The sequence below is a fragment of the Muntiacus reevesi genome, chromosome X, assembly GCF_963930625.1.
Source record: "Muntiacus reevesi chromosome X, mMunRee1.1, whole genome shotgun sequence".
Lineage (NCBI taxonomy): Eukaryota > Metazoa > Chordata > Mammalia > Artiodactyla > Cervidae > Muntiacus > Muntiacus reevesi.
In genome coordinates this window covers 52394359-52421852 of record NC_089271.1, presented here as the reverse complement: position 1 = coordinate 52421852, position 27494 = coordinate 52394359, and the positions used below count along the sequence as shown (strand labels likewise).

General features: G+C 51.7%; 1 protein-coding gene across 3 annotated transcripts; it reads left to right on the top strand.

Moving 5' to 3' along the window:
- The first annotated feature begins 111 nt into the window (after positions 1-111).
- On the top strand, positions 112-27248 carry CACNA1F (calcium voltage-gated channel subunit alpha1 F). Of its 3 annotated transcripts, none has more exons than XM_065914849.1 (48): positions 112-136; positions 1506-1755; positions 2129-2234; positions 2673-2812; positions 3065-3207; positions 3312-3464; positions 4712-4908; positions 5017-5120; positions 5646-5803; positions 6087-6170; positions 6283-6376; positions 6542-6568; positions 6717-6877; positions 8015-8240; positions 9224-9431; positions 9528-9648; positions 9765-9846; positions 11161-11203; positions 11388-11439; positions 12358-12505; positions 12734-12863; positions 13357-13416; positions 13632-13738; positions 13821-13908; positions 14501-14608; positions 14701-14753; positions 16478-16624; positions 17407-17608; positions 17699-17857; positions 18793-18903; positions 19365-19448; positions 20258-20278; positions 20493-20621; positions 20946-21011; positions 21269-21360; positions 22012-22171; positions 22401-22528; positions 22813-22909; positions 23097-23199; positions 23463-23564; positions 23746-23876; positions 24108-24239; positions 24724-24893; positions 25598-25705; positions 25817-25944; positions 26050-26162; positions 26545-26742; positions 27018-27248. In XM_065914849.1, exons 1-48 carry the CDS (start codon positions 112-114, stop codon positions 27246-27248), a joined length of 5880 nt encoding a protein of 1959 aa, XP_065770921.1. The 3 variants fall into 3 exon arrangements, with proteins under 3 accessions (XP_065770921.1, XP_065770920.1, XP_065770922.1); XM_065914848.1 differs by having other exon boundaries at positions 5646-5836; XM_065914850.1 differs by having other exon boundaries at positions 112-186; positions 1659-1663; positions 5646-5836.
- The last annotated feature ends 246 nt before the right edge of the window (positions 27249-27494 follow it).

Genomic DNA, 27494 nt, shown 5'->3' with positions numbered 1-27494 from the left:
TCACCCTCCCATCCAACCCTGCTATGGCCCCGCCCTGTGACCTTAATCCCTCCAAAGCTGGGGGAAGAGACGGGGGCTGTGTGCAGATGGCTCTTCAATCTCGAAAGGAGGATGTCGGCATCTGAAGGCGGGAAAGGTGAGAGCAACCTTCCACCCCTACAGACCCTTGGAGCAAGCCTGGGCTCTGCTCTATCCTCTGCCCCTCTGATCCGCCCACTGCCCACCAGGATCCTAGCCCTGGAGAGCCTTTTGGGGACTAGAATCATATTACCCTGTTCCCATCCCAGACAACCCCAACACAGCCCACAGCCTTAGATCCCAATTTGAAACCCAACCCCAATCTTGGCCCTGATCTCTATCCTAGCACCCACCCCAACTTCAACTCCAATGTCAGCCCCAAGCTTAATCCTAACACAAACTTTACCAATGAGAGGGCAAACCCCTGTTAAAGTCCAAATCCCAACATGGATACAGACCTTACCATGAGCTCTAAAGTCACCTAAACTCAACCCCAACCCCTGGATATCAACACTGTTGGTGAGTGGGTCTCTGACTTTCCAAAAAGACCACAGACCCATTTTTAAGGATCAGAGAGAAAGACAGAATGCATACTTGATTGTAGTAGTAAGTCATGAAGGTTTAGAGTCAGAGACTCCCCGGGTTTTACTCCCAATTCAGCCGCTTCTTCAAATCACTTAACCTCTTTTTGCATCAATTTCTCCACCTGAAAAATGGGAATAATACTGTGTGTCAGACGTTCTCCTGAATGCTGAATTCATTTAATCCTCACAACAACTCTATGTTGTAGTTACTCTTATTGTCATCTCGTTATACAAATAAGGAAATTGAGGCTCAGAGAGATTACATAATTTGCTCAAGGACACAGAAAGCTATCAAGTGGTAGAATCAGGATTTAAACTCAAATAGCTTTTTTCCTCCAAAGCTGATGGTATCTTAACCAGGCCAACCCACTGCCCCTTGGAGGCTGAAATAAGATTGTGGGAATTGGGAATGGATTTAGCTGAAAACCCCAATGTAAAACTCAGATTCCACCTGAACTCAAACTCAGCTTTAACCCTAACCTTGATCCTAATTCAAATCCCAACTCATTCAACTATCTAGGCCTAACCCTAAACCATATTTTAAGTACACTTTACTCCCACCTGAATTTAAACCCAACCCAAAATCTACCACTCAAGTTTAACCCTAAATTTGCTTCTAGCTATAAACTCAGTACTACCCCCATGCAAATTTAAGCTCTCTGCCCCCCCAAATCTAACGCAAACCCTGCTTCAGTTAGAAATATAATCTCACCCTCACTCACCTATAAACTTGCACTTTACCCTCAGTCAATTCTAAAACCCACTCATCCCCCATTCCTTAACTCAGGTATCCTCAACTCTCCCTAATTTTACATGCTCTTCTCTCCTTCCCTCAGATAGAATAGGATCAGGTAGGAGGCAACCAATACCTTGTCCTCACCCTGACTTGGTTTCTTCACACAGACACCACCCCAGAGCCCTGTCCAGTCAATGGGACAGGCCCTGGGCCCGAATGGGGGCTGTGCCCTGGGCCCCCAGCATCAGATGGTGAAATCAGCGGGGTATCGGGCCTAGGGACCCCTAAGCGGAAGACTCAGCACAGTAAGCACAAGACAGTGGCAGTAGCCAGTGCCCAGCGGTCTCCCCGGGCACTCTTCTGCCTCACCCTGGCAAACCCCCTGCGGCGGTCCTGCATCAGCATTGTGGAATGGAAGCATCCTTGAAGGCCAGGGGCAGGGCTCAGGGGTCAAGGTCACCAGGGTACCAAGAGTCAAGGTTCAAGCCGGGGCAGGAATAAAAGAGGGCTGAGATCACCAGGGATCAAGGGTTAAGAGCTGGATTCAAGGGAGAGTTGAGAAAGATGAAGGTCTGGAGGAGGGGGTTGGTGTCAAGGGTCAAAGACTAAATCTCAGCCAGACTTGAGGATGCTAAGGTTTTCAGGGGGGTCAGAGTCAAGGCCTTCGTCAGAGCAGGGAATGTCAAGGTTTGTCATCTTAGGGTCGAGTCAGCACTGGGTGGGGAGGGCCCCAAGAGAAGGTCACATTCTGAGGCCACTCTGCCTGGGTCCTTAACTGTGTCCACCTGAGGCCCTTCGACATCCTCATCTTGCTGACCATCTTTGCCAATTGCGTGGCCCTGGGAGTCTACATCCCCTTCCCAGAGGACGACTCCAACACTGCCAACCACAACCTGGTGAGGCTTGCCCCGCCCCGCCTCCAGCTAGATACAGCTCCAATAGAGCCACACCTCAAGCCTTCCAGCCAGGCCCTGCCACTGCTGACCCAGATGACCCTCTCCTGCCCAGCCCCACCCTCCGTCCTGCTTTGCTGGCCTCCCCATGAAGTGAAAGTTGCTCAGTTGTATCGGATTCTTTGTGATCCCATGGACTGTAGCCCGCCAGGCTCCTCTGTCCATGGAATTCTCCAGGCCAGAATACTGGAGTGGGTAGCTGTTCCCTTCTCCAGGGGCTCTTCCCAACCCAGGGATTGAACTCAGGTCTCCCACATTGCAGGTGGATTCTTTATCCTCTGAGCCACCAGGGAAGACCCACCTCCCCCTACCCCCTATCAAACAAACCCCGCTCTCAAATAACTTCCCAATCTCCCGCCTCGCCCCCGGCTCTGCCCCCAGGAGCAAGTGGAATACGTATTTTTGGTGATTTTCACTGTGGAGACGGTGCTCAAGATCGTGGCCTACGGGCTGGTGCTCCACCCCAGCGCCTACATCCGCAACGGCTGGAACCTGCTTGACTTCATCATTGTCGTGGTCGGGTGCGCATCTGCAGGGGACAACCCCACCCTAGTTCAGCTTCCCACCAAAGACACGCTAAATTCAGGCCTCAGGGAAGTGACTGCTTCAGACTGCCCCCATTTGGCAGCCAGAATCAGGAATATTAACATATTTTAAACCTATTTGCATTTCCAGTTACAGGGATTTGTACTTCTCAAAGGAGAAGGAAAGGAAGGGAAGTGGGGATCCCAAGGCCTGACCCCCTACTTCCTTTTCCCGTGCTCCCCCATCAGGCTGTTCAGCGTGCTTCTGGAGCAGGGTCCTGGACGCCCAGGGGACACCCCGCATATGGGAGGGAAGCCAGGGGGCTTCGATGTGAAGGCATTGCGGGCATTTCGGGTGCTGCGACCACTGAGGCTGGTGTCTGGGGTCCCGAGTGAGTGGCACATCCCCCGGGCTTGGAGGTGATGGAGGGCAGCGGGAGGGGTTGGGGGCTAAGCTGACCCCACCCCTACTTTGCCCACCCCTCGCTCCCTACAGGCCTGCACATAGTGCTCAATTCCATCATGAAGGCTCTGGTGCCGCTGTTGCATATCGCACTACTTGTGCTCTTTGTCATCATCATTTACGCCATCATAGGACTGGAGCTGTTCCTCGGACGCATGCACAAAACGTGCTACTTCCTGGGATCTGGTCAGCAAGCCCACCCATGCTGGGACAGGACATGCCCCCTCCATTGGCTCCTAAGCCCCACCCTGTTCTCAAGGAGACACACTCAAATACACGAGATTCTGCTCCCCGGTTCAGGCTCTGCTACCAGATCAACAAGCCCTACCCCATATATTCAGGCTTCCATATATACAGGCGCTAGTGGTAAAGAACCCACCTGCCAATGCAGGACACATAAGAGACGGGTTCAGTCCCTGGGTTGGGAAGATCCCCTGGAGGAGAAATGGCAATGCACTCCAGTATTCTTGCCTGGAGAATCCCATGGACAGAGGGGCCTGGCGGGCTACAGTCCATGGGATCACAAAGAGTCGGACATGACTGAAGCCACTTAGCACACACACATACAGCATACCCCATGTAGTCAAGACTCTACCCTTAATCTCAGACCTTTCTGTGACCCCATGGACTGTAGCCCACCAGGCTCCTCTGTCCTTGGGATTTCCCAGGCAAGAATATTGGAGTGGGTTTCCATTTCCTTCTCCAGTGGATCTTCCAAACCAGGGATGCAACTGGTATCTACTGCATCTCCTGCATTAGCATTCTTTACCACTGAGCCACCAGGGAAGTAAAGACTCCTAGGCAGGCCTTTTTTATCCAGACCCAAACCCAAGGCTTGCCCCCACCCTTCTTTCAAATGACCCTCTGAAATTCACAAGACTCTGCTCCTAGGCTCATGGCTCATTGTTATTCACAAAATTCCGCCTCAGAATTTACAGTCCCACTCCCCAGATCTCTGTGGTTGGGCCTCACAGCTTCCCAGGGGTTCAGAGTCCTGACCCAGCAGTCAGAGGCTAAGGGTTGTCTATTTTTTTAATTTCATATATTTATTTATGGCTGTGCTGGGTTTTTATCACAGTGTGCAGGCTTCTCTTGTTGTGGCTCAAAGGCTCTAGAGTGTGGACTTCAGTAGTTGTAGTTCATGGGCTCAGTAGTTGCGGTTCTCAGGCTCTAGAGCACAGGCTCAATAGTTGCAGTATTCAGGCTTAGTTGCTCTGAAGTATGTGGAATCTTTCTGGACCAGGGATCAAACCCTGGTCTCCTGCACTGGCAGGCAAATTCTTTATCACTGAGCCACCAGAGAAGCCCTAAGGGTTGTCTGATTTAGAAAAATCTAGAACCCTGAGGCAAACTTCCCAGGTAGGCGGGCTTCCAAGGTGCCCATGACTGTGGGTGGGTGCACTTCGGATTCCAGAGCTCCAGTCTTCCCACAGACGTAGAGGCGGAGGAAGACCCGTCACCCTGTGCATCCTCAGGATCAGGCCGTGCTTGCACACTGAATCAGACAGAGTGCCGCGGGCGCTGGGCAGGGCCCAACGGAGGCATCACCAACTTTGACAACTTTTTCTTCGCCATGCTGACAGTCTTCCAGTGCATCACCATGGAAGGCTGGACCGACGTGCTCTACTGGGTAAGGTGGAATGACAGACACCCAGTGCAGAAGCTGAACCTGCCTTTCCTCCCTGAGCTCAGGCAGGAGGGCTTGCATACACTGAGAGATGCATTTCCCCCTCCCCAGATGCAGGATGCCATGGGGTATGAGCTGCCCTGGGTGTATTTCGTGAGTCTCGTCATCTTTGGATCCTTCTTCGTCCTCAACCTTGTACTTGGTGTCCTGAGCGGGTGAGGAGCCTAGACCCTTACCCAACCCCTCAGCCCCTGTCCCTTTACTTTGTTCCTAACAAACTGCTAGGCATCCTTCAAAACCCATCTAAAATACCCCTTCATTCATTCAGTCAACACTGAGCATCTACTGTGTGTGAGGCACTGTTTTATGAATGGAACAAGAGACAAAAGTCTCTGCCTTATTGGATATTACATACATACATACATATGTGTTTTGTCTTATATGAAATATGTACTCTGGAAAGAAAGGAATAGGGAGATATTGTAATTACAAATAAGGACAAGCAGGGACGGGTCTCCTTGAGAAGGTGTTATCTGAGTAAAAATGGGAAAAGATACTAAGCCATGTGAATATCTGAGGAAAGAGTGTTCCAAGCAAAGGGAAGAACCAGTGTAAAGTCTCCAAAGCTATAACGTACTTAGTGTATTCAAAGAACAGCAAGGAGGTCAGTATGGCTGGGATGGTGATGGCAAGGGGGCCAGGGTGGTTCCTCTGTCTAGCCCTCTATTCTCCTCCCTCAGGGAGTTCTCCAAAGAGAGGGAGAAGGCAAAAGCACGAGGGGATTTCCAGAAGCTTCGGGAGAAGCAACAGCTGGAGGAGGACCTCCGGGGCTACCTGGACTGGATCACACAGGCAGAGGAGCTGGACATGGAGGACCCCTCAGCTGCTGGCAACTTTGGTTCCATGGCTGAAGAGGGCCTGGCCGGCCACCGTAGGCAATCTCAACCCAGCCCACGCCCTGCCTCATGCGTCCCTCAGATGTGGGCTGCCCTCCTGAGATCTAGCCCTAGCCCTCAGCAACTCTAGGCCCAGCCTCTGGTTATGGTCTGTAACCCAGAACCCAGACTCAGATACCCTTCCCAGACTGTACCCAGAACAAAGACTCCAAATAACACCCCTCATCCTAGAGCTCTAACCTCACCCCAGACCCTGTTTCCCAAATGTCCTCCCTGTGCTTACAGGGCCACAACTTGCAGAGCTGACCAATAGGAGACGAGGACGTCTGCGCTGGTTCAGTCACTCCACCCACTCCACCAGTAGCCATGGTGAGGATCCAACCAGGTTGAGGAGGGGGTGGGATTAGTAGACAGAGGGGAAGGCCAAGAGCAGAACCCTGGCATCTTCATGTGCTGACCTCTTCTCCCTTCCTGCCCACAGCCAGCCTCCCAGCCAGTGACACTGGTTCGATGGCAGAGACCCAAGGAGACGAGGAAGAGGAAGAAGGCACTCTAGCCAGCTGTACACGCTGCCTGTGAGGCCCCCAGCCCTCGACCCCTGACCCAGCCCAGAACCCGGAACAGATCCTGGCCCCAGTCCTGACTTCAGCCTCCAACCTCCTAGCCCTGACCTCCAACCCCTGCTGCTGAGTACCCTTCAGCCTCTAATGATGCCCACCTCCCATCTTCCCCTTTTCCAGAAATAAGATCATGAAAACCAGCGTTTGGTGAGTTGGGAAAGCTGTGTGACTCCCAGACCCTATGACTTTGTGAACCCCACCTCCAAGCCCCCCATGACCAACAGGCTCCCCCACCTGAGCCCCCTGGACAGGTTCAGGTAAGTGATTTCTGTCAGTGGGCTCCCTGTCCCCACAGTCGTCGTCTCCGCCGAGCCAACCGGGGCCTTCGGGCGCGCTGCCGGAGGGCTGTGAAGTCCAATGCCTGCTACTGGGCCGTGCTGCTGCTCGTCTTCCTCAACACTCTGACAATCGCCTCGGAGCACCACGGGCAGCCCTTCTGGCTCACCCAGATCCAGGGTGCACCCCCCTAGCCTGCCAGCCCTCTCCCCAGCCCCCAATCCCTTCCACCCCAGAAGCCCAGATGCAGCATCTCCTGGGTCCTGATATGGCCCCAGTTACAGCCCTCTCACCCAAGTAAATGCAGAAAACCTGTCCCATTCTACCTTGCAGCTTACACTTATGTAGCACTTGCTGTGTGTGTCAGGCTCTGTTTTCAGCAGTTTACACGTACTCACTCAATTTCTCTTCACTGCAACTTTACGTGAATTAAGTACTAAGGCACAAAGGCCTAGCACCAAGGTCCTGAAGAGTTAAATGATTAACCCCAGGACTCAGCTACTGAGTGGCAAACCTAGGCAGCCTGGCTCTAGAGTTCAGGCTCTTCATACTCCACTGTCTGGACAAGTTAAACCCTCTGTGCCTCAATTTCCCCATCTACAAAATGGGGATAGTGATAGTATCCACTTCATGGGACACTAAAAAGCAAAAGTGAAAGTGTTAGTTGCTCGGTTCTGTCTGATTCTTTGAGACCCCATGAACTGTAGCTTGCCAGGTTCCTCTGTCCCTGGAATTCTCCAGACAAGAATACTGGAGTGGGTAGCCATTCCCTTCTCCAGGTAATCTTCCCAACCCAGGGATCAAACCCACGTCTTGTGCATTGCAGACAGACTCTTTATCATCTGAGCCACCAGGGATGGTGGGGAGGATTAAATGAGTTAAAGTGAAAAATGCTTAGAACGTTGCCTGACCCACATGGAGTTAACACTGTATAAGTGTTATTAATAGCTCTTACTATTATTCATTTTAATCTCAGCCCCAACCTGGATACCGAGCACACTTCTAACCCCAACCCTCAAACCGGCCCCAGTCCCAGCTAAACGCTAAGCTCTAAGTCTACCCATGAATCAGAGTTTTTTCTGTATTCACAGAGGCTAACTGAGGCCCACACCCCAGCTCTGCCCTTGCCCCAGCTCCAAAACTCTCAAAACCTCATGCACCCTGACCTACAAGCTCACCCTATCCTCAATCCTAATCACATCACCAGCCTGTGCCTGGTCCAATACCAGCTGCCCCAGATCGCTCCATGGCCCCTACCTCCCCACATGTCACCACAAAACCTGGCTAGCCCACTCACTGCTGCCCCTCTCCCCACAGAGTATGCCAACAAAGTGTTACTCTGTCTATTCACGGTGGAGATGCTTCTCAAGTTGTATGGTCTGGGGCCCTCTGTCTACGTGTCCTCCTTCTTCAACCGCTTTGACTGCTTTGTGGTCTGTGGGGGTATCCTGGAGACTACCCTGGTGGAGGTGGGTGCCATGCAACCCCTGGGCATCTCGGTACTCCGCTGTGTGCGCCTCCTCAGGATCTTTAAAGTCACCAGGTATGTGAGGGGGTGGGTGGGGGTTGGTGTGTTTGTATGTGGCGAAGGGTGAAGACTGAGACCCCAAACACAACTGCAACAGCCACCACCCCAGCTCCAATGATGACTATATTTGCATCACCATTCATTTATCAAATATCCATTGAGTGCCTACTGCATACAAGTTGTCCTTCCAAGCCCTAGGGAAACACCAGGAATCAAAGCAGACACTAGCTCTTGCCTTCCTAGAGATTAAAGTCAGTTGGGGAGGGTGTCTACTCCACTTCCCTCCCTTTCCTCAGCCTCAACTTCAGCTAGAATATGATTCCCAACCCCATCTCCAAATTCAACCCCATACTCATCACCAACCCAAACCCCATCCCTCACCCACAAACATAACACTATCTCTAACTCCAACCACCAGCCACTCATCATCCACAAGGTCATTTACAGCCCCAATATCCAAGCCCAAGCACAGTCCCACCTCCAACCTCATTTCTAACTCCCAGCTACATCCCCATCACTAACCACAACCCCCACATCCCAAACTCATAACCATTAGCCTATCTCCAACTGCAAACTCGTCCCCAATCCCAGCCCTAATCTCATCCCCATCCATCCTCTCCTCTATCCCAACCCTCAAGCACAACCTTATCCCCAATTCAGTCATCTACAACTCCAAATATTCCCCAAGCCCATCCCCAGCTACCCACCCCTTACCCCAACCCCAGTCCCAGGCCCAACCTGAAACCCAATTCTAGCTTAACCAACTTCCATATACCCACCATACTAATCTCATCTTCCCTAACACCACCCTAACCTCAAATACAACCTTCCCCTTCCTTCTTATTCTCACCTCACTCTAACTCCAAAATCACATCCAACAGTGACATCAAAGTTCATCTTAACCCAGTCCGCCCCAGTACATCCCAAGCTAAAGCCCTGCCCTGGCTCCTGACTCACCACTGAACATGTCAACCCTTCCCCCTCCATCTCTGCTGCAGGCACTGGGCATCTCTGAGCAATTTAGTGGCGTCTCTGCTCAATTCAATGAAATCCATCGCATCCTTGCTGCTTCTCCTCTTCCTCTTTATCATCATCTTCTCCCTGCTTGGCATGCAGCTGTTTGGGGGCAAGTTCAACTTTGACCAGACCCACACCAAGCGAAGCACCTTTGACACCTTTCCCCAGGCCCTCCTCACTGTCTTTCAGGTGGGACCTGGAGATGATGGGATGGGTGGGCAAGTAGGGAGGGACCCAAGGTTGGGGAGAGGGTCCCAAGAGCTTCATGGTGACTTCCCCCCCCAGATACTGACGGGTGAGGACTGGAATGTGGTCATGTATGATGGTATCATGGCCTATGGCGGCCCCTTCTTCCCAGGGATGCTGGTGTGCGTGTATTTCATCATCCTCTTCATCTGCGGCAATTGTATCCTCAGAGCCTTGGGAGGCTCGATCATGGCAGGGTTGGGGGAGGATAATGAGGACCTGGGCACTCTGTAGGCAGTCTGCTTCTCCATCCTTTCTAACCTGAGCTCACCCCAGACATCCTATTGAATGTGTTTCTTGCCATTGCTGTGGACAACCTGGCCAGTGGAGATGCAGGCACTGACAAAGATAAGGGCAGGTGAGGTCTGACTCTGCCTCCAAGACACTCTTGCCCTGGAATCCCTGACTGGGACCCTCACACACACATCCCACACCACCAAAGATGCCTTGGTCTCCCTGGAAATCTCCATCTGCAGATCCAACCTGCCAGTCCTCATTCATTGGACATGCATTTACTGAGCACCTACTTTTTACCTGGTGGCTCAGGGCTTCCCTGGTGGCTCAGATGGTAAAGAATCTTCCTGCAATGCAGGAGACTCATTGTTACCCAGTTCAATCCCTGGGTAGGGAAGGTCCCCAGGAGAAGGGAATGGGGAGGAATATCCACTCCAGTATTCTTGCCTGGGATATCCCATGGATAGAGGAGCCTGGCGGGCTATAGTCTACAGGGTCCCAAAGAGTCGAACACAACTGACGATTAATACACACATGTACACTTTTTGCCAGGCCCTGTTCTATATGCTAAGGAGACAGCAGTGGTCCAAGTAGACAGAGTTCTTGCTTTCATGGAGCCGACATTCTATTTGGGAAAGGCAAGCAAAACACAGACAAATGAATATATAATAATATAATTTAATTAAATATATGTTTACAATATGTAAAGAAGGAAAAGAAAGCAGAATAAGAGAATAGAGAGATATGATGCTTGCTGTTTTGGTTAGAGTAATCAAGGAAGGTGACTGTTGAACAGAGGCCTGAAAGAAGTAGGGGAGTGAGCCATGCCGTTATCTGGAGTAAGAGTGTTCAAGGCAAGGGGACAGCAAGTGCAGAGGTCTTGAGGTGATAATATTCTTAGCACATTTAAAAAACACCATGGAGGGGTTTCCCTGGTGATCCAGGGATTAGGGGCCCATGCTTCCACCGCAGAGGGGCAGGGGGCATGGGTTTAATCCTTAGTCAGGGAACTAAGATGCCACATGCTGCTGGGAGTGGCAAAAAAAAAAAAAAAAAAACCACCATGGAGACACCATGGATGCCATGGAGTGGCATGAACGAGGAGAGTGATGGGGGTGAGTTCAAATAGGGGGAAATAGAGAAGCCAAATCAAGGGTATCTTGGGCCATGGTGAGGACTTTCGGTTTTTCTCTGAGTAAGGGGGGAGCCGTGGGAGGGGTGTGAGCAGAGGAGGAATGTCCCAGACTTAGAACTTAACAGGATCTCTTCTGCTGCTGTGAGAATAGACCAAGGAGATGAGGGAAGAAGCAGGGAGGTTCTGTGGGACCTAAGAAAGGTCTGTTCTGACTACAGTGACCCGCTCCTCCACCAGTCTTGCCTATCTGCTTCAATCTTTAACAGTTACTGCCCACCCCACCCTCAATATTTCTTTGCTCAGGGAGAAGATCACTGAGGAAACTCCACAGGAGAATGGAGCACTGGTGAGTTAAAAGTCTGGGCACTGTCTACACCCACCACTACCACCAGTATCTGTCTGTGTGCGTGTCTTTAACCCCCATCCTCTGCCTATTCATTCCTTCTTTATTGCATCCCTTCTGTGCCTCCCCCGTGTCCATCCCCTGGTGAATCCCCCATCATCAATGACCCCCATCTTCCTGTCCCCAGGTGCCTGGTGGGGAGAATGAGGAAGAGGAATCTGCAAAAAATGAAGGAGCAGGCAAGTGGGCAGGGTCAGGTGGAAGAGGAGTGGGACCTTGGGGAAACCACCCAGGCAGACCTTGTGACCCCTGAGACCCTCTTCTCTGGGGAGCAGCCTTCTCTGAGATGGTCTTGAAAATAATGGACTTGGAGAGTGGCCAGGAAGTTTCAAGACACTGAGATTAAAGATGTGGTTAGTCGCTCAGTCGTGTCCAGCTCTTTGTGACCCCATGGACTGCAGCCCTCCAAGGTACTCTTTCCATGAAGATTCTCCAGGCAAGAATACTGGAGTGGGTTTCCATGCCCTCCTCCAGGGGATCTTCCCAACCCAGGGATCAAACCCAGGTCTCCCACATTGCAGACGGATTCTTTACTGACTAAACCACCAGGGAAGCCCAAGAAGAGAAACCAATATTTGGTTTTATTGCAGAACTTCTCAGAGCCTTTTTTATAAAATAGTGTGTAAAATGCTTGAAGAGGGGCTTGCCCAGTGCTTCAGATGGTAGAGAATCTAACTGCAGTGCGGGAGACCTAGGTTCAATCCCTGGGTACGGAAGATCTCCTGAAGAAGGGAATGGCAACCTCCACCAGTATTCTTGCCTGGGAAATCCCATGGGCAGAAGAGCCTGGTGGGCTACAGCCCTGAAGATGGCGATGTTCACTCAGCACACATTTACTGAGCCCCTAACTGTATCCCAGGGCTTCCCTTGTGGCTCAGCTGGTAAAGAATCTGCCTGCAATGCAGGAGACCTGGGTTTGAGCCTGTGTTCTAAGTGCTGAGGATACAGAAGTGAATAAAACGAACTGAAATCCCTTCTCCAAGGAGCTGCCATTCTAGCAGGGAGATGAGAATTTACCATGGGATAGCACTGTTCTAGGTGCTCTACAGATATCTTCTCAAATCATTCTCTCTCTTTTGATCTTCTTCTGGTGCCAGGCATGGAGGAAGAGGAGGAGGAGGAGGAAGAGGAGGAAGAGGAAGGGGGGGCCGGGCATGTGGAACTCCTGCAGGAAGTTGTTCCCAAGGAGAAGGTGGTGCCCATCCCTGAGGGCAGCGCCTTCTTCTGCCTCAGCCAAACCAACCCGTGAGTGCTGCGAATGTGCTGGGTGGGGGGACAGGACTGGGGGGGGGGGCAAAGGAGGGGAGGGAAACAGGAGGGGCTGGGGTCGGGAGAGGGGGAGGACCAGGGAGCAACCTAGGCTCGGGTGGGGTGCATAGCCTGATGCAACAGGGCCCAGGCTGTGTCCCTTGGGCTCCCTCAGTCACTTCTGTGGTCCTGGGTTCTGACCACGGCCATTTTTCCACTCCCCAGACTGAGGAAGGCCTGCCACACCCTCATCCACCATCACATCTTCACCAATCTCATCCTGGTGTTTATCATCCTCAGCAGCGTGTCCCTAGCCGCTGAGGATCCCATCCGAGCCCACTCCTTCCGCAACCACGTGAGCCTTGGGCTGGGGGCTCAAGGGGCCACTCCCAGGGCTGTCCTACTGGATATAAGCTATGGCCAGGGTGCATACAGGGACAAGTCCCCCTAGTTACGCAGAGAGAGACGAGAAATAATGGTAGGTGCGGCAGTACTAGCCTTTATTATGTGTGCAACACCCTTGGGGAAGCGCCGGGGAGGTGATCAGTATTTGGTAGAGGAGGAAGCTGTACTCAGAGGCTGAGCAGACCAAGGGTGCCCCTGGAGCTGGCTAGAAGGAGAGGAGGCCAGATCCGAAGCCTTGTCTTTCTGATGGCCACGGTTTTTGCCTTCTAGAGAAGTCCTTGATGGTGATGAGAGAGGGGAAAGAGAGGGAGGGAAGGAAGGAAGGAGAGAGTGAGGAAGAGAGGGAAGGAGGGAGGAGGAACAGCAAAACCTATAGAGTGGGACACACAGCTAGGATCCCCCTCAGCCATGACTTGGTGCCCCCACTCTTTCTTGCCCCCCAGATTCTGGGGTACTTTGATTATGCCTTCACTTCCATTTTCACTGTGGAGATTCTACTAAAGGTATGAATGGGCCCCTGAAGTTCATGGGGTCACAAAGAGTTGGCAGATACGACTCAGCAACTGAACAACAGTTGATATGCCTCCATCATACCCCCGGTTGCCCCAACCTACTCCCCACCCACCCTTGTAGCCCACCATTCCTGTTTCCATCCCCAACTGCCCTCCCCATCTCCAGATCTGGGGTCTAACTAGACTTATATCCCCCTACTCCCAAGATGACAGTGTTCGGGGCTTTCCTGCACCGCGGCTCCTTCTGCCGTAGCTGGTTCAATCTGCTGGATCTGCTGGTGGTCAGCGTGTCTCTCATCTCCTTTGGTATCCAGTGAGTAACACCTTGCCCACTCCATCCCTCCAAGAGCCAAGGCCAGGCCCTAGCCATGGCCTGAGGACTGCCCTCTCCTCAGCTCCAGCGCCATCTCAGTGGTGAAGATTCTGCGTGTGCTCAGAGTACTGCGGCCCCTTCGAGCCATCAACAGGGCCAAAGGACTCAAGGTATCCACATCCCACCCAAGTCCATGGGACCCAGACTCTGCCCCACCCATAGGGCCAAAGATTATGGTCAGAATGGCCATTTGCAGGGATGCCTGACCCCCGTAGTTCAGTCAGTAAAGACTCTGCCTTCAATTCAGGAGACCTAGGTTCGATTCCTGGGTGGGGAAGATCCCCTGGAGAAGGAAATGGCAACCCATTCCAGTATTCTTGCATGGAGAATCCCATGGACAGAGGAGACTGGCAGGTTGCAGTCCATGGGGTCTCAAGAGTCAGACATGACTTAGCGACTAAAACCACAACCTGACCACATAGCCTGGACCTGATGTTGTAACCACCCGGCCCTGAACACTGGGCACAGTTACAAGTGACTGTCCATTCCTTACCAAAGGCCACATTTCTATGATCCAAGTTCCTGATGTGTGGACTCATGCCCATCTGGCAAACACTTATTTCCAGTTGGTGCCCACATGTCCTTCACCCAAGACCGCATGTTCTCAACTCAAGTCCCTGAGCCCCACACATGCCAAGAGTTTGTGCCCCTTGGCTGCCATGGCCTGTCGTGTCCATGAGCCATATCTGTGGGTGCCTGCAGCATGTGGTGCAATGTGTGTTTGTGGCCATCCGGACCATCGGAAATATCATGATCGTGACCACGCTCCTGCAGTTCATGTTCGCCTGCATTGGTGTTCAGCTCTTCAAGGTGAGAGGAAACACTGGAAAGGCTCAGATGTGAGTCAAGGTGGGGAGTGGGGGATGAAGGATGAATCTGTTTGACAAATATCATCCCTGCAGGGGAAATTCTACAGTTGCACTGATGAGGCCAAACACACACCCCAAGAATGCAAGTGAGTGCCCAAATCCTGCCCTCCATGCAGCCCAGGACCCCTCCCAGAGTCCAAAGAGGTCCCTGGATCTCACCCAGGCCTCTGAAACCCCTAGACCTTCCTCCAAAGAACTGCAGAGACCCCCAGAGTTTTAAAAATATTTATTTGGCTGGGCTTCCTGAGAGCTCAGTGGATAAAGAATCCACCTGCCGAAGTAGGAGACACAGGAGATGCTGGTTCGCTTCCTGGGTTGGGAAGATCCCCTAGAGGAGGGCATAGCAACCCACTCCAGTATTCTTGCCTGGAGAATCCCATAGACAGAGAAGCCTGGCCAGCTATAGTCCAAAGGGTCACAAGAGTTGGACATGACGGAGCGACTACACACATACACACACACACATATTTATTTGGCTAAGTCGGGTCCTAGCTGCAGCACACAGATCTTCGTTGCATCATTTGGGATCTTCCTCTGCAGCTGTAGTGCACGGAACTCTTGTTATGGCACACAGGCTCAGTAGTTACAGCCTGTTGGCTCCAGAGCACATGGGCTTAGTTGCTCTATGGCATGTGGGATCTTAGTTCCCCAACCAGGAATCAAACCCACATCCCCTGCATTGCAAAGTGGATTCTTAACCATTGGACCACAAGGTAAGTGCCACCACCCCCAGATTTTATCAAGGCCCCCAAGACCCCAAAATTCCTCAAGGTCCTAAGATACACCCTGAGAATTCTAAGAATTGCAAAGGCTCTCAGAACTCTAATCCTTTAGATACCCCCAGTAACTGCCCCAAACCCCTCTTCACATTCCCCAGAGTTACCTCCACTCCACTCCAATCCCCCCAGCAATTTCCAAACACCCACCACCACCACCATCACCACCAAGTCCCCACCTTCCACCTTGAGACTCCTGTAGAGGGTAGCTGATATTTAGCCACTAAGCCATGTCTGACTCTTTTGCAACACCATAACACTGTAGCCTTCAGGCTCCTCTGTCCATGGGGTTTCCCAGGCAAGAATACTGGAGTGGGTCCCCCTACTTCAGGTGATCTTCCCAATCCAGGGATCAAATCTGCATCTCCTACATCTCCTGCATTACAGGCAAATTCTTTACCACTAGGGCACCTGGGAAGCCTGTAGTGGGTAGTAGTTAACTGAAATTAGACATTCCTGGTTCAAATTCATCTCATGAGACTTGAGTATGTTTCTTAACCTCAATGAGTCCCATTTTCCTCAACTGAAAAATGAGGATAAAAAGAGTATGGATTTCACAAGGTGGTTGTGAGGAGTAAATGAGTTACTACATGGAGAGTGTACTACAATGTAAAAGTAGTACATGTAAAGCCTAGCACAGAGCCTGACATATACTTAGTGCTGATAAATGTTGCCTATTATTAGTATTGCTTTTTCCTGGATGACAATGATGATGATAATAATGGTGACGATAGCTAACGTATATAGTCCCAACAATGCACCAGACACTGTTTTCATTGATTGACAAAATTAACCCTTGTAACAAGTCAGGAAATATGTTCTGTCATTATCCTTATTTCATAAATGGGGAAAACTGAAGCAGAGAGAGGCTAACTGCCCAAGGTCACCCAGACAGTAAATGGAAGTTCAGGATTTGAACCCAGGCTATTCACCTCCACCACTATGTCCTGCTGCCTCCATGCTGGAGACACCAGTCACCTTTCCATAGCTCCCCACCCCTCCTCACCCATCCAGCATGTCTGCAACATCCACAGGGGCTCCTTCCTGGTCTACCCCGATGGAGATGTGTCAAGGCCTCTGGTCCGGGAACGGCTCTGGGTCAACAGCGATTTCAACTTTGACAATGTCCTTTCAGCCATGATGGCCCTGTTCACTGTCTCCACCTTCGAAGGCTGGCCTGCGTGAGGGACAGGGCCCTAAGGATGGGCAGGGGATTGGGCGAGAGTCTCTAGTGCATTGGCTTAGGATATCCTGGGGATGGGTGGAAGGGTATCTTGAGATGTGATGAAAGTCTCTGGAGAATGGATAGAGTTTTCTGGGGACTGGTGTGTGTATCAGATGACTAAGTGGGGATCTCCTAGAAGTTGGTTGAGGGTACTTTGGGGACCTGGGTGAGGGGGCTTCCAGGAATTGAGTAGAGATCTCTGAGGCACTAGGTGGGAGTCTAGAGAGGACTGGATACGATTTAGAGGGTACCCAGGTAGGGGTCTGGGGGGACTGGGTGGAGGTCTTGGAGGAGATGGAGCTGGAGATTCAGTGGTTTCCAGATACCTGCACAAGTCTTTGGGGTATTAGTCAAAGATGTTTGGGGGGAGATGGAACAAGGAATTCAAGCTGATGGGACAGAGGACTTAGAGATCTTTGGGGGCTTGTGTGGGAGTTCTGGGGAGCTGCATAGGGACCCCAAGATGGCTGGAGGAGAATTGGGCATCTGTGGGAACTTAAGGGATTTGAGGGTCTCAGAGGGCCTGATTGGAGAATTCTCTGGAGGGTTGGATGGGGATCTCTGGGTCTCTGGAGGGCTGGGCTTTGGAGTCTTTGATGACCTGATGTGGAGGTCTCAGGCGATTAGGTCAGGGGGTTGGGGGATATTTGAGAAGGATATTCTGGAGTATCTAAGGTGTCTATGGGTAGGTTGGAAGTGTCTGGGATATCCCCCCACTTGCCCCCACTGGCTCCCCAGGCTGCTATACAAGGCTATTGATGCAAACGCAGAGGACAAGGGCCCCGTCTACAATTACCACGTGGAGATCTCAGTATTCTTCATTGTCTACATCATCATCATTGCATTCTTCATGATGAACATCTTTGTGGGCTTTGTCATCATCACCTTCCGAGCCCAGGGCGAGCAGGAGTACCAAGACTGTGAGCTGGATAAGAACCAGGTGACCTCTGACCCCTGATTCACCAACTCCCCTCCCCAATTCCTTGCCTTGGGATACCACCGCTCACTCATGCCTTGCACCCATATGCAGCGCCAGTGTGTAGAATACGCCCTCAAGGCCCAACCACTCCGTCGCTATATCCCCAAGAACCCACATCAGTATCATGTGTGGGCCACTGTGAACTCTGCTGCCTTCGAGTACCTCATGTTCCTGCTCATCCTGCTCAACACGGTTGCTCTAGCCATGCAGGTCTGAACTCCCCACCCTGCCCCCTGCCAGACACCTGACCCTATTCTATCCACACAAATCCTTGAGAACCATCAGAAATGCTTTAGGCTACAAGTAACAAAACCCCCAACTGACAGAAACTTAAGCTTTGAAGATATGTGTCACATTTTTTCAAATTACAGACCTATTCACCCTAATTTCAGGGATGTGAGAATGTGAAAAAATATGGCAGATGGTAAATGTAAGTTGCCATTCACTGTGAAATGCACCCCAATTTCAGAGATTCTAAAATGTGAAAAGATGTGTATCCTGGAATCAATAAAATGTGAGTTATCTCACATAGCAAGCATTGCAGAGGTAGGCTATTTGCTTATTGCCCACCAGGGACTCAGGCTCTTTCTGTTCCACTATTCTTAGCAAGTTGGTTTTCATTCTCATGATTGTTGCTTCATGGTCACAAAATGGCTGCCATAGCTCCAGGCATCAAAACCACATTCAAAGCAGGAAAAAGGAAGGAAAAAGGAAGAGGCTTTCCTCATTTGACCCTTATGTTGTTTAGTCTCTGAGTTGTGTCCAATTCTTTGTGACCCCATGGACTGTAGCCTGCCAGGCTACTCTGTCCATGGGATTTTTCCAGGCAAGAATACTAGAGTGGGTTGCCATTTCCTTCTTTGATCCTTTTATTGGAAATCAAAAATATTTTTCACAGAAGCTGTCCAAGCAGCAGCAATCTTATGTTTCAGTCTCATTAGTCAGAACTAGCTGCAAGGAAAGCTAAGAAATCAAGAGCTGGGCTTTCCAATATCCATAATGGGAGGTGGACAGTGTGAGACTTTTGGCCAACTCATCGTGCTGCCACATCCCCAGACTCACCTCAGTCCAAGTCAGAGAATATTTGATTGTTATGGGGGTTTTCTGCCTCATGCTATATCCCCACATCTGATTTTCTCCTGCAGCACTATGAGCAGACTGCTCCCTTCAACTATGCCATGGACATTCTCAACATGGTCTTCACTGGCCTCTTCACTGTCGAGATGGTGCTCAAAATCATTGCCTTCAAACCCAAGGTACCCCCCCACCAGGCCTAATCCATTCCTTAGGGTGGAGCTCATTGCATACCTCTCAGGGGGGACTTCCCTCATAACTCAGTCGGTAAAGAATCTGCCTGCAATGCAGGAGACCTGGGTTTGATTCCTGGGTTGGGAAGATCCCCTGAAGAAGGAAATGGAAATCCACTCCAGTATTCTTACCTGGAAAATCCCATGGACAGAGGAGCCTGGTGGGCTACAGTCCATGGGGTCACAAGAGTCAGACACGACTTAGCAATTAAACCACCACCACCGGGGGGGGGGGGGGGGTAGGGCAGCAACCAGCGAGTCATGAGACTAAGGAGGAAGAGGGATCTAGATGCAGCCCTATCATAGTCCAACCCAGGCCCTGCCTCCCCAACGTCCCCAACCACTACTAGCCCCATACCCTAGCTTGCTAGCTCTGAGAAGACAGGGCAATGCTTTCCTCTTGTCTACAGCATTACTTTACTGATGCCTGGAACACATTTGATGCTCTTATTGTGGTGGGCAGCGTAGTGGACATTGCCGTCACTGAAGTCAATGTGAGGACTGGCCTCTCTACTAACCCACTCTACTCCTACCAACCTTCTCTCACCTCAACCCCAGGGCTTTCTCTCATGGGGAGGTGGTTCCCACTCATATCCTACTCACTCCCAGAGACTCAGAACTCCTTCCTCTAGCTCCATCTTTTCTGAGTCTCTGTTGGGTTCAGCCAAAGCCCTCTTCTCCCACCCCACCCCCATTTATTTGCAAGTTATGCCCTGCCTCCAGCAGCTCCTAAAACAACTCTCTTGTTTTTACCATTATTTTCTTCACTGCCTCTACACCCCCCTCCATTGGCCCCATCATCTCCACCAACTCCTGCTTTGACTCCACCATCTCTTCTGATTCCTTTATTGGCTCCATTTCCTCCACCAACACCATCGTCTCTGACACTGGGTCTTTCACGGCTCTGTCATCACCACTGATTGCACCATTGGCTCCATCATCTTCTTCATTGGGTACTTCGTGGTCCTCCGTTGACAATGCTGCCGGGTCCATATCTCCATCACTGGCTTCTCCATTGGATCTTCCATCGGTTCTCTCATGTTCATAAAACCACTGGCTCCACCATTTCCTCCACTGGCTCCAATATCTCTCCTCCATCATCTTCTGTACCTTCTCCTTTCCCTTTCACCCTTATTACCAACTTTTCCTTCAACCATCCTGATCCATTATTACATAACCTTCCTCATCATCCCTGAATAATAACTCTGCCATCCACTATCCCTCATATTTGCTCCATCATTTCTCCTCTTGTTCATTGGCCCTGTGATCTCACCACCTCTGTTTTGGTAATATCTCCATCCAGAATGGTGGCCACCTGGGCGAGGTAACCCCCCCCCCCACCTCACAGCAGGGACTCTATGCCTTTCTCTTCACCTACCATCCTTTCCTTTCTGCCTGAAAGTCCTTAGAAATGTTCCCTAACCACTCTGGGGCCTGGGTTCTGAGGGATTTGATGGCTTGGGGAGGTCAAAGTATGAGACCGGGAGGTGGCTGAAGCAAATGTGAACTGAGCATACTCACCACAAACTCAACCCCAGAGCTCTGAGGACAGTTCCCGCATTTCAATCACCTTCTTTCGCCTCTTCCGAGTCATGCGATTGGTCAAGCTTCTTAGTAAGGGTGAAGGGATTCGCACATTGCTTTGGACATTCATCAAGTCTTTTCAGGTAACTCCCCCACTCCTTTGTCCACTCCTCATCCCTACCTCACACCTCTCAGCTTGTCCTTTTACCACCCCCAGAACTACCCCTTCCAGCATGTCATACCCATCAGCAGCTTACTATTTCCAGTTTTCTATCTTCTGTGGGCTTTCAATTCCCAACATGTCTTGGCCTTACAGACCTTACTCTATTGTATTTAATACTGTGTTGTAGGCACCTTGGGGATGGACCACATCTCTCATATGGCCCAGGCTTGAGGGAGCAGTGCATTCTGGGGCTTACAGTTCTCTGCCTGGACCTGAGTACCTATCGTCCTCTCCACCCCCATAGGCCTTACCCTATGTGGCTCTTCTCATCGCAATGATATTCTTCATTTACGCAGTCATTGGGATGCAGGTAAGTGCAAACACTAGGGAGCATCCCTCGGGCATCCTTCTGTTGAAAGGGGTTAGACAGGAATGAGCCCAAAGTGGGGGTATAAAGACAGACAAGCCACATAACCCTGAGTCAGTCCACACATCTGTGTAATGGGGTCAGCAGTACCTGCTTGTCAGTGTGGTGAGGATCCTTTGGGTATTAGGTGTTGTGAAATGGGTGGGATCCTGTAAAGGGCACAGAGTCACCCCTCTGACACAGCCCTTGTGTGCCCACAGATGTTCGGCAAGGTGGCTCTTCAGGATGGCACACAGATCAACCGAAACAACAACTTCCAGACCTTTCCACAGGCTGTACTGCTTTTGTTCAGGTGACACAAACACCGCTTCCCTGCTGCTTTGATCTCCAGCATGCTTTTGGGAGGAGCCACATAGCCTCTCTGGGCCCCAGACTGCCTGAGTTTTGGAAATAACAGGGCAGCATGGGACTCCATGTGGTGTCCCTGGTAGTTCAGATGGTAAAGAATCTGCCTGCAATGCAGAAGACCCAGGTTTGGTCCCTGGGTAGGGAAGATCTCCTGCAGGAGGAGATGGCTACCCACTCCAGTGTTCTTGCCTGGAGAATCCTTTGGACAGAGGAGCTTGGCAGGCTATATAGTCCATGGGGTTGCAAAGAGTCAGACATAACTGAGCAACTAACACTAGTGCTGGTGCTGAGGGACTCCATATTGCCGGAGACCTTTTCTGGTTGTGTTCTAAAGAATCTTTTAGAATAGTCTAGCCTCAGCCATCCTTTTTCTGGCTGCAAGATGTGCACCTTTCATAGACCTTGCATCTATAAAATGAAAACATGACTGTCATCAATATGGCCACACCAGCTGTTAAAATATTGAAATGCTATCTTTACCAGATGTTGCGCCTGGCAAGAAGTAGGTCATCTCCTCACCCCTCTGGCCCCTACAGCCCCTTGTCATGATGTCATAGCCTCCCCTCCAAGATGGCATCCCTGTGTGACCCCCCAGGTGTGCTACTGGTGAGGCATGGCAGGAGATAATGCTTGCCAGCCTTCCCGGAAGCCGGTGTGACCCTGAGTCTGACTTCGGCCCTGGTGAGGAGTTTAGCTGTGGTAGCAATTTTGCCATCGCCTATTTTATCAGCTTCTTCATGCTCTGTGCATTCCTGGTAAGGACCATTTCCCACCACTATTACCACTGTCCCAGGGGCTGGCTCTGAGGAAGTCCGGGGATGAGGTGGGGAGCCCAGATCTTCAGAGCAGATGAAAGGGCTGGCCTGACAAGATCAAACCAAGGACTCCTGAGTCAGTGACCATATAAGCTTGCCTCAGCCACCCACCAAACCCACATACCCTGCTCTGCCCTTCACCTAACCTCTCCTACTCACTGGCCCACAGATCATAAATCTCTTTGTGGCTGTGATCATGGACAACTTTGATTATCTAACCAGAGATTGGTCCATCCTGGGCCCCCATCACCTCGATGAATTCAAGAGGATTTGGTCTGAATATGACCCTGGGGCCAAGTATGCCCTCTAACCCCATGCCTGGGATCCCAGAGGACAGTGTACTGCCCCACACAGTCCTCCAACCCCAGAACCACTCACCTGTGCCTCCCATTACCCAGTCAGTAAATGCTCCAAGGTTCCCACTGCTGCTGTCCTCTGCCTTTTCCCCTCCCAAGGCTTCCCTGGCAGGCTATGGGGTGTTGGTGGGGGGAGGAAGTGATGAGCTGGTCGGACCTTGAGTAAGGACTAGAGGGGTTATCTCCAACCCAGTGGTGCCTCCTATCCACCCCTACCTTCCCCAGAGGCCGCATCAAGCACCTGGATGTGGTTGCCCTGCTGAGACGCATCCAGCCCCCCCTGGGATTCGGGAAGCTGTGCCCACACCGAGTGGCCTGCAAGGTCTGTGCACCTGCCCACCACTGCCTCGGAGAGGACTGTCCACCATATGACCGGGGTGGGCAAGGACTCTGCCTTGGGCGGAGAAGGGGTGTTTGATGACATCCTCAAAGGCTTCTGCCCTTGGGCATCACATGCCTGCATCCCTGGCATTTGCCCAAAGTGGCTTCCATATCCCTGCTGTGCACAGAGACTTGTGGCGATGAACATGCCCCTCAACTCAGATGGGACAGTGACATTCAACGCCACACTCTTTGCCCTGGTTCGGACATCCCTGAAGATCAAGACAGAAGGTGTGTGGGGAAGAGGGGGAGGGGCAGGAGGGAGAGGGTTCCTGGGGAAGGTGCCAGGAGCAAACTAATTGGAGAATGGGCCCCACTCCTAGCTCTGAACCTCAAAATAGGTGAGTTTGTCTTCTCCAGGTCTGTTTTCCCACCTGTCCAACCGGAGCAGTGTGTGGCTGCAGTAGAAGCTTGTGACGCCCCCTCCAACAGTGAGGGAGTAGCTGTGAAGTGTTCTTCCCATTGGCTTACGCCCATATCCTCTCCCGATGCAGGGAACCTGGAGCAAGCCAATCAGGAGCTGCGGATTGTCATCAAAAAGATCTGGAAGCGGATGAAGCAGAAGCTGCTAGATGAGGTCATCCCGCCGGCTGACGGTGAGCTGGCTCCACCCCAATTTCTTAAGCCCGCCTCTGAATGTCGAGGATTTGCTCACCACCACCAAACTATCCCTGGCTACAGACTGAGGGGTGCTGGGGGAGAGTCCAAGCCTTGGTGGGAGAGGCGGGGAGAGCAGAGGACTTCTGTGTGACCTTGCCTCTTCTCCCTTGCTCCCAGAGGAAGAAGTTACCGTGGGCAAATTCTACGCCACATTTCTGATCCAGGACTATTTCCGCAAATTCCGGCGGAGGAAAGAAAAGGGGCTACTAGGCACCGAGGCCCCCCCAAGCACCTCCTCTGCCCTTCAGGTCTTGGGAGCAGAGGCTGAGCTGGGTGGGAATATGTGGGAGCATTGTAGCTGAGGCTGACTGCCTTCTTGATCTCATGGAAGCCATGTCACAGATGAAGAAACTGAGGCCCCAGGACCCATAGCGGATCAGGGGTGGCTATGGGCCTCCTTTCTCACCCCACACTCCTACCCAAGGGCAGAGGAGTTTAGACCCTGAGATGCCCATTTCCCTATTTTTCTATCCCCACAGGCTGGCCTGAGGAGCCTGCAAGACTTGGGTCCGGAGATGCGGCAGGCCCTCACTTGTGACACAGAGGAAGAGGAAGGGGAAGAGGGGCAGGAGGGAGAGGAGGAGGAAAAGGAGGACATGGAAACATACACAGTAAGGACAATAAACTTTCACTCCCCCAGACAATCTTGATCGGAAAATATTGGGTTGGCCAAAAAGTTCGTTTGGGTTTTTCAGTAACTTGTTATGGAAAAACCTGAACGAACTTTTTGGCCAACTGCATCACCAACTCAACGGACATGAGTTTGAGTAAACTCTGGGAGTTGGTGATGGACAGGGAGGCCTAGCGTGCTGCAGTCCATGGGGTCGCAAAGAGTCGGACAAGACTGGGCGACTGAACTGAACTGAGCTGAATACTCACTCAACCCTTTGAGCGACTTCCATACTGCCTCTGGTTGGAAGCCCCCCAGAGAAGACACCCTACAGTAGACAAATGTTTATTTGGTACCTACCACCCACTGTTGGGTTGGGGGCAAGACCCAGATTCAGCCCCTGGGGCACTTGCTAGATACACACTATTTGACCAAGTGACTTAATTATAACCTGGACGCAATCCTCAATCCTGTGATTTCCATAGGCCCTGATGGGCTCCCAGCCCCCATCTCGCCGGAGCTCCGTGATTTCTGTGTCTCTTCCTGCTGGAGACAAACCTCCAGATTCACTTTCCCTTGGACCCAGTGATGACGATGGGGGAGCTCCCAACTCCAGGCAGTCCAATGTTCCCCAGTCTGGTTCCCATGCCCACAGGTATGGCCAAAGCTCTGTGGGAGGCTTGTGAGGGAAGACAGGGACTAGCCACTATATGGGGACTTCAGGGGGCAGAGGTGGTGAGCATAAGAGGGCCTTCAAATGGAAGTGGGGGAGGAATGGAGGGGATTCAAGGGCTCTGGTGGGAACAGAGGGTAATAAGAGATTCATATGAGAGAGGCAATACAGAGGTTTAATACACAAAAACATATGATGTGGAGCAAAACGGATTTAAGTTCAAATCCTGGCTCTGCCATTTGCTAAGTGAACTTGAGCTAGTCACTTAGTTTCTGTGGTCCTCAATTTCCTCACCTGTGAATGGGGAGTGATGGTAGCACTTACCTCATGGGAATGATGGATGAAATGAGGTCACACTAGCTTTTACAACCTCCCCCTCCCCACCTCCCCAACACACCCCCAGTTCTTGTGTTGAAACTCTCTCTTCAGCAGGCCAGAGAGAGAGTCTGCTTTGATTTTTTGGAAACTTTGGGTACTTCCAATGAGACAGACAACTGTTAAAAGAAAGCCTATGTTTGCCTTAAAATGATGACATGTTAACTTTATGTTTTGTGAATTTTCTCAATTAGGAAAAAATTAAAAGTCTGGTGTTTCTGTAGAAGGTAGGGCATGGAATGAGAGGGAATCAGGGGCTCAGGACCGCATTGAGAGGATCTGGTCTGCCTAACTTGCTTCATTTTCCCCAGGAGAAGCTCTGGGGTTCTCATTTTCACCATTCCAGAAGAAGGAAGTTCTCAGTCCAAGGCAACCAAAGGGCAAGAGAGGCAGGATGAGCAAGAGGAAGTCCTGAGCCAGCAGTCTGGCCACGACATGTAGGACGAGCCCATGAGCCCATGTGTGGGAGGGATGGTAACCCACTGCACATGCCCAGACCTGAGCTCATCCCAGCCATTCCTCATGAACAGGCTCTCCTACCTAGATGAACAGGCAGGGACTCCCCCACGCCCCATCCTTTTGCCATCTCACAGACCCCAGAGATACGTGGATGGCCACCAAGCACCACGCCGTCGTCTGCTGCCCCCAACACCTGCAGGTGAGAGTAGACATGGGCCCGGGCCCCCCTCCATGGGCCATCAGGGCAGAGGGCTAGGGAGGCACTGACATTCCTCTTTGCCCACGGTGCCCCCCACATCCCCAGGTCGGAAGCCGTCCTTCACCATCCAGTGTCTGCGGCGCCAGGGCAGCTGTGAAGACTTACCCATCCCAGGCACCTATCATCGTGGACGCAACTCAGGGCCCAGTAGGGCACAGGTGAGGTGGGGGAGGGAGGCTGAGGTCTGGAGGGGTGGGGACAGCTGAGGCTAAATTTATCAAATACCCTACATATCAGGTCCTTTTGAAGAAAGGGGCACATGTGAATTCACACAATCCTCACTGTGCCCATAAGGTGGGTACTATTAGCCCCAGTTTACAGATGAAGAGACTGAGGCCCAGAGAGGCTTACCCAAGATCACACAGCTAGTAGGTGGCAAACCCAGGCCTTCTGTGCTTTTAAATAAACTCAAGTCTGATTTATACCCTTTCGGTTTGACTCAGGTTGTGGTTTGGGATAAGAGGTAGGCACGGGAGTAATTCCTAGATCCTCATACCCCATCCATCCATCACTATGCCCCTGATGTTTATTCTGGTCCAGGGTTCCTGGGCAACCCCTCCTCAGCGGGGCCGACTCCTATATGCCCCACTGCTATTGGTGGAGGAGGGTGCAGCAGGAGAGGGATACCTTGGCAAGTCCAGCAGTCCACTGCGCACCTTCACCTGTCTGCATGTGCCTGGAACCCACTCGGACCCCAGCCATGGCAAAAGGGGCAGTGCTGACAGCCTGGTGGAGGCTGTGAGTCCAGAAGGGGAGGGGGCAGGAGGGACGGGAGAGAAGGGGAGGAGGTGGGAGCTTGGGAAGGAGGGGAAAGGGGTCCCCAGTCTTTGTGTTGTGCATGTAGCTCTCTCTTTGCAACTTCTGCTCAGCAAGATGTGTGCCCTGCTGTCCCCCACAGACATCCCCGTGTGCCTTCATGGGTTCATCACTCATTCACAGCAACCCTTCTGTGCCTACTGCCTTGTTTCCATGCTGCACCCATTGTCAACACAGATCCCATCTGTGCCCCCCAGGTGCTCATCTCTGAGGGTCTGGGCCTATTCGCCCGAGACCCACGCTTCGTGGCCCTGGCCAAGCAGGAGATTGCAGATGCATGTCGCCTGACCCTGGACGAGATGGACAGTGCTGCCAGTGACCTGCTGGCCCAGGGGACCAGCTCACTGTATAGTGACGAAGAGTCCATCCTCTCCCGTTTTGATGAGGAGGACCTAGGAGATGAGATGGCCTGCGTCCATGCCCTCTGAAGTCCTATCCCTCCCCCACTGCTCAATAAACTTCCTTCCCTCCCTTCCTCAGAAGGAGACAGCCGTGGACCACACTCCTGGATTTTAGTGTCTTTGCACTGGAGGCCTGGGGCTGCCCAGCGGCTCCCATCTATCCATCCCCTGTATCAGCCCTGAGCCACTGCCCACACATGGGTATTTCCAGAAACCAGGACAGCCAGGCCTGATTATTCAGCGTCAGGGAAGGAGGGAGGAGGAGGAGGAAGA

Coding starts and splice junctions, on each gene's coding strand:
- CACNA1F (XM_065914848.1), top strand. CDS start 112: ATGTCGGCATCTGAAGGCGGGAAAG. Junction 9,847..11,160: donor ACTGACAAAGATAAGGGCAG/GTGAGGTCTGAC, acceptor TTCTTTGCTCAG/GGAGAAGATCACTGAGGAAA. Junction 17,609..17,698: donor GTGAGCTGGATAAGAACCAG/GTGACCTCTGAC, acceptor ACCCATATGCAG/CGCCAGTGTGTAGAATACGC.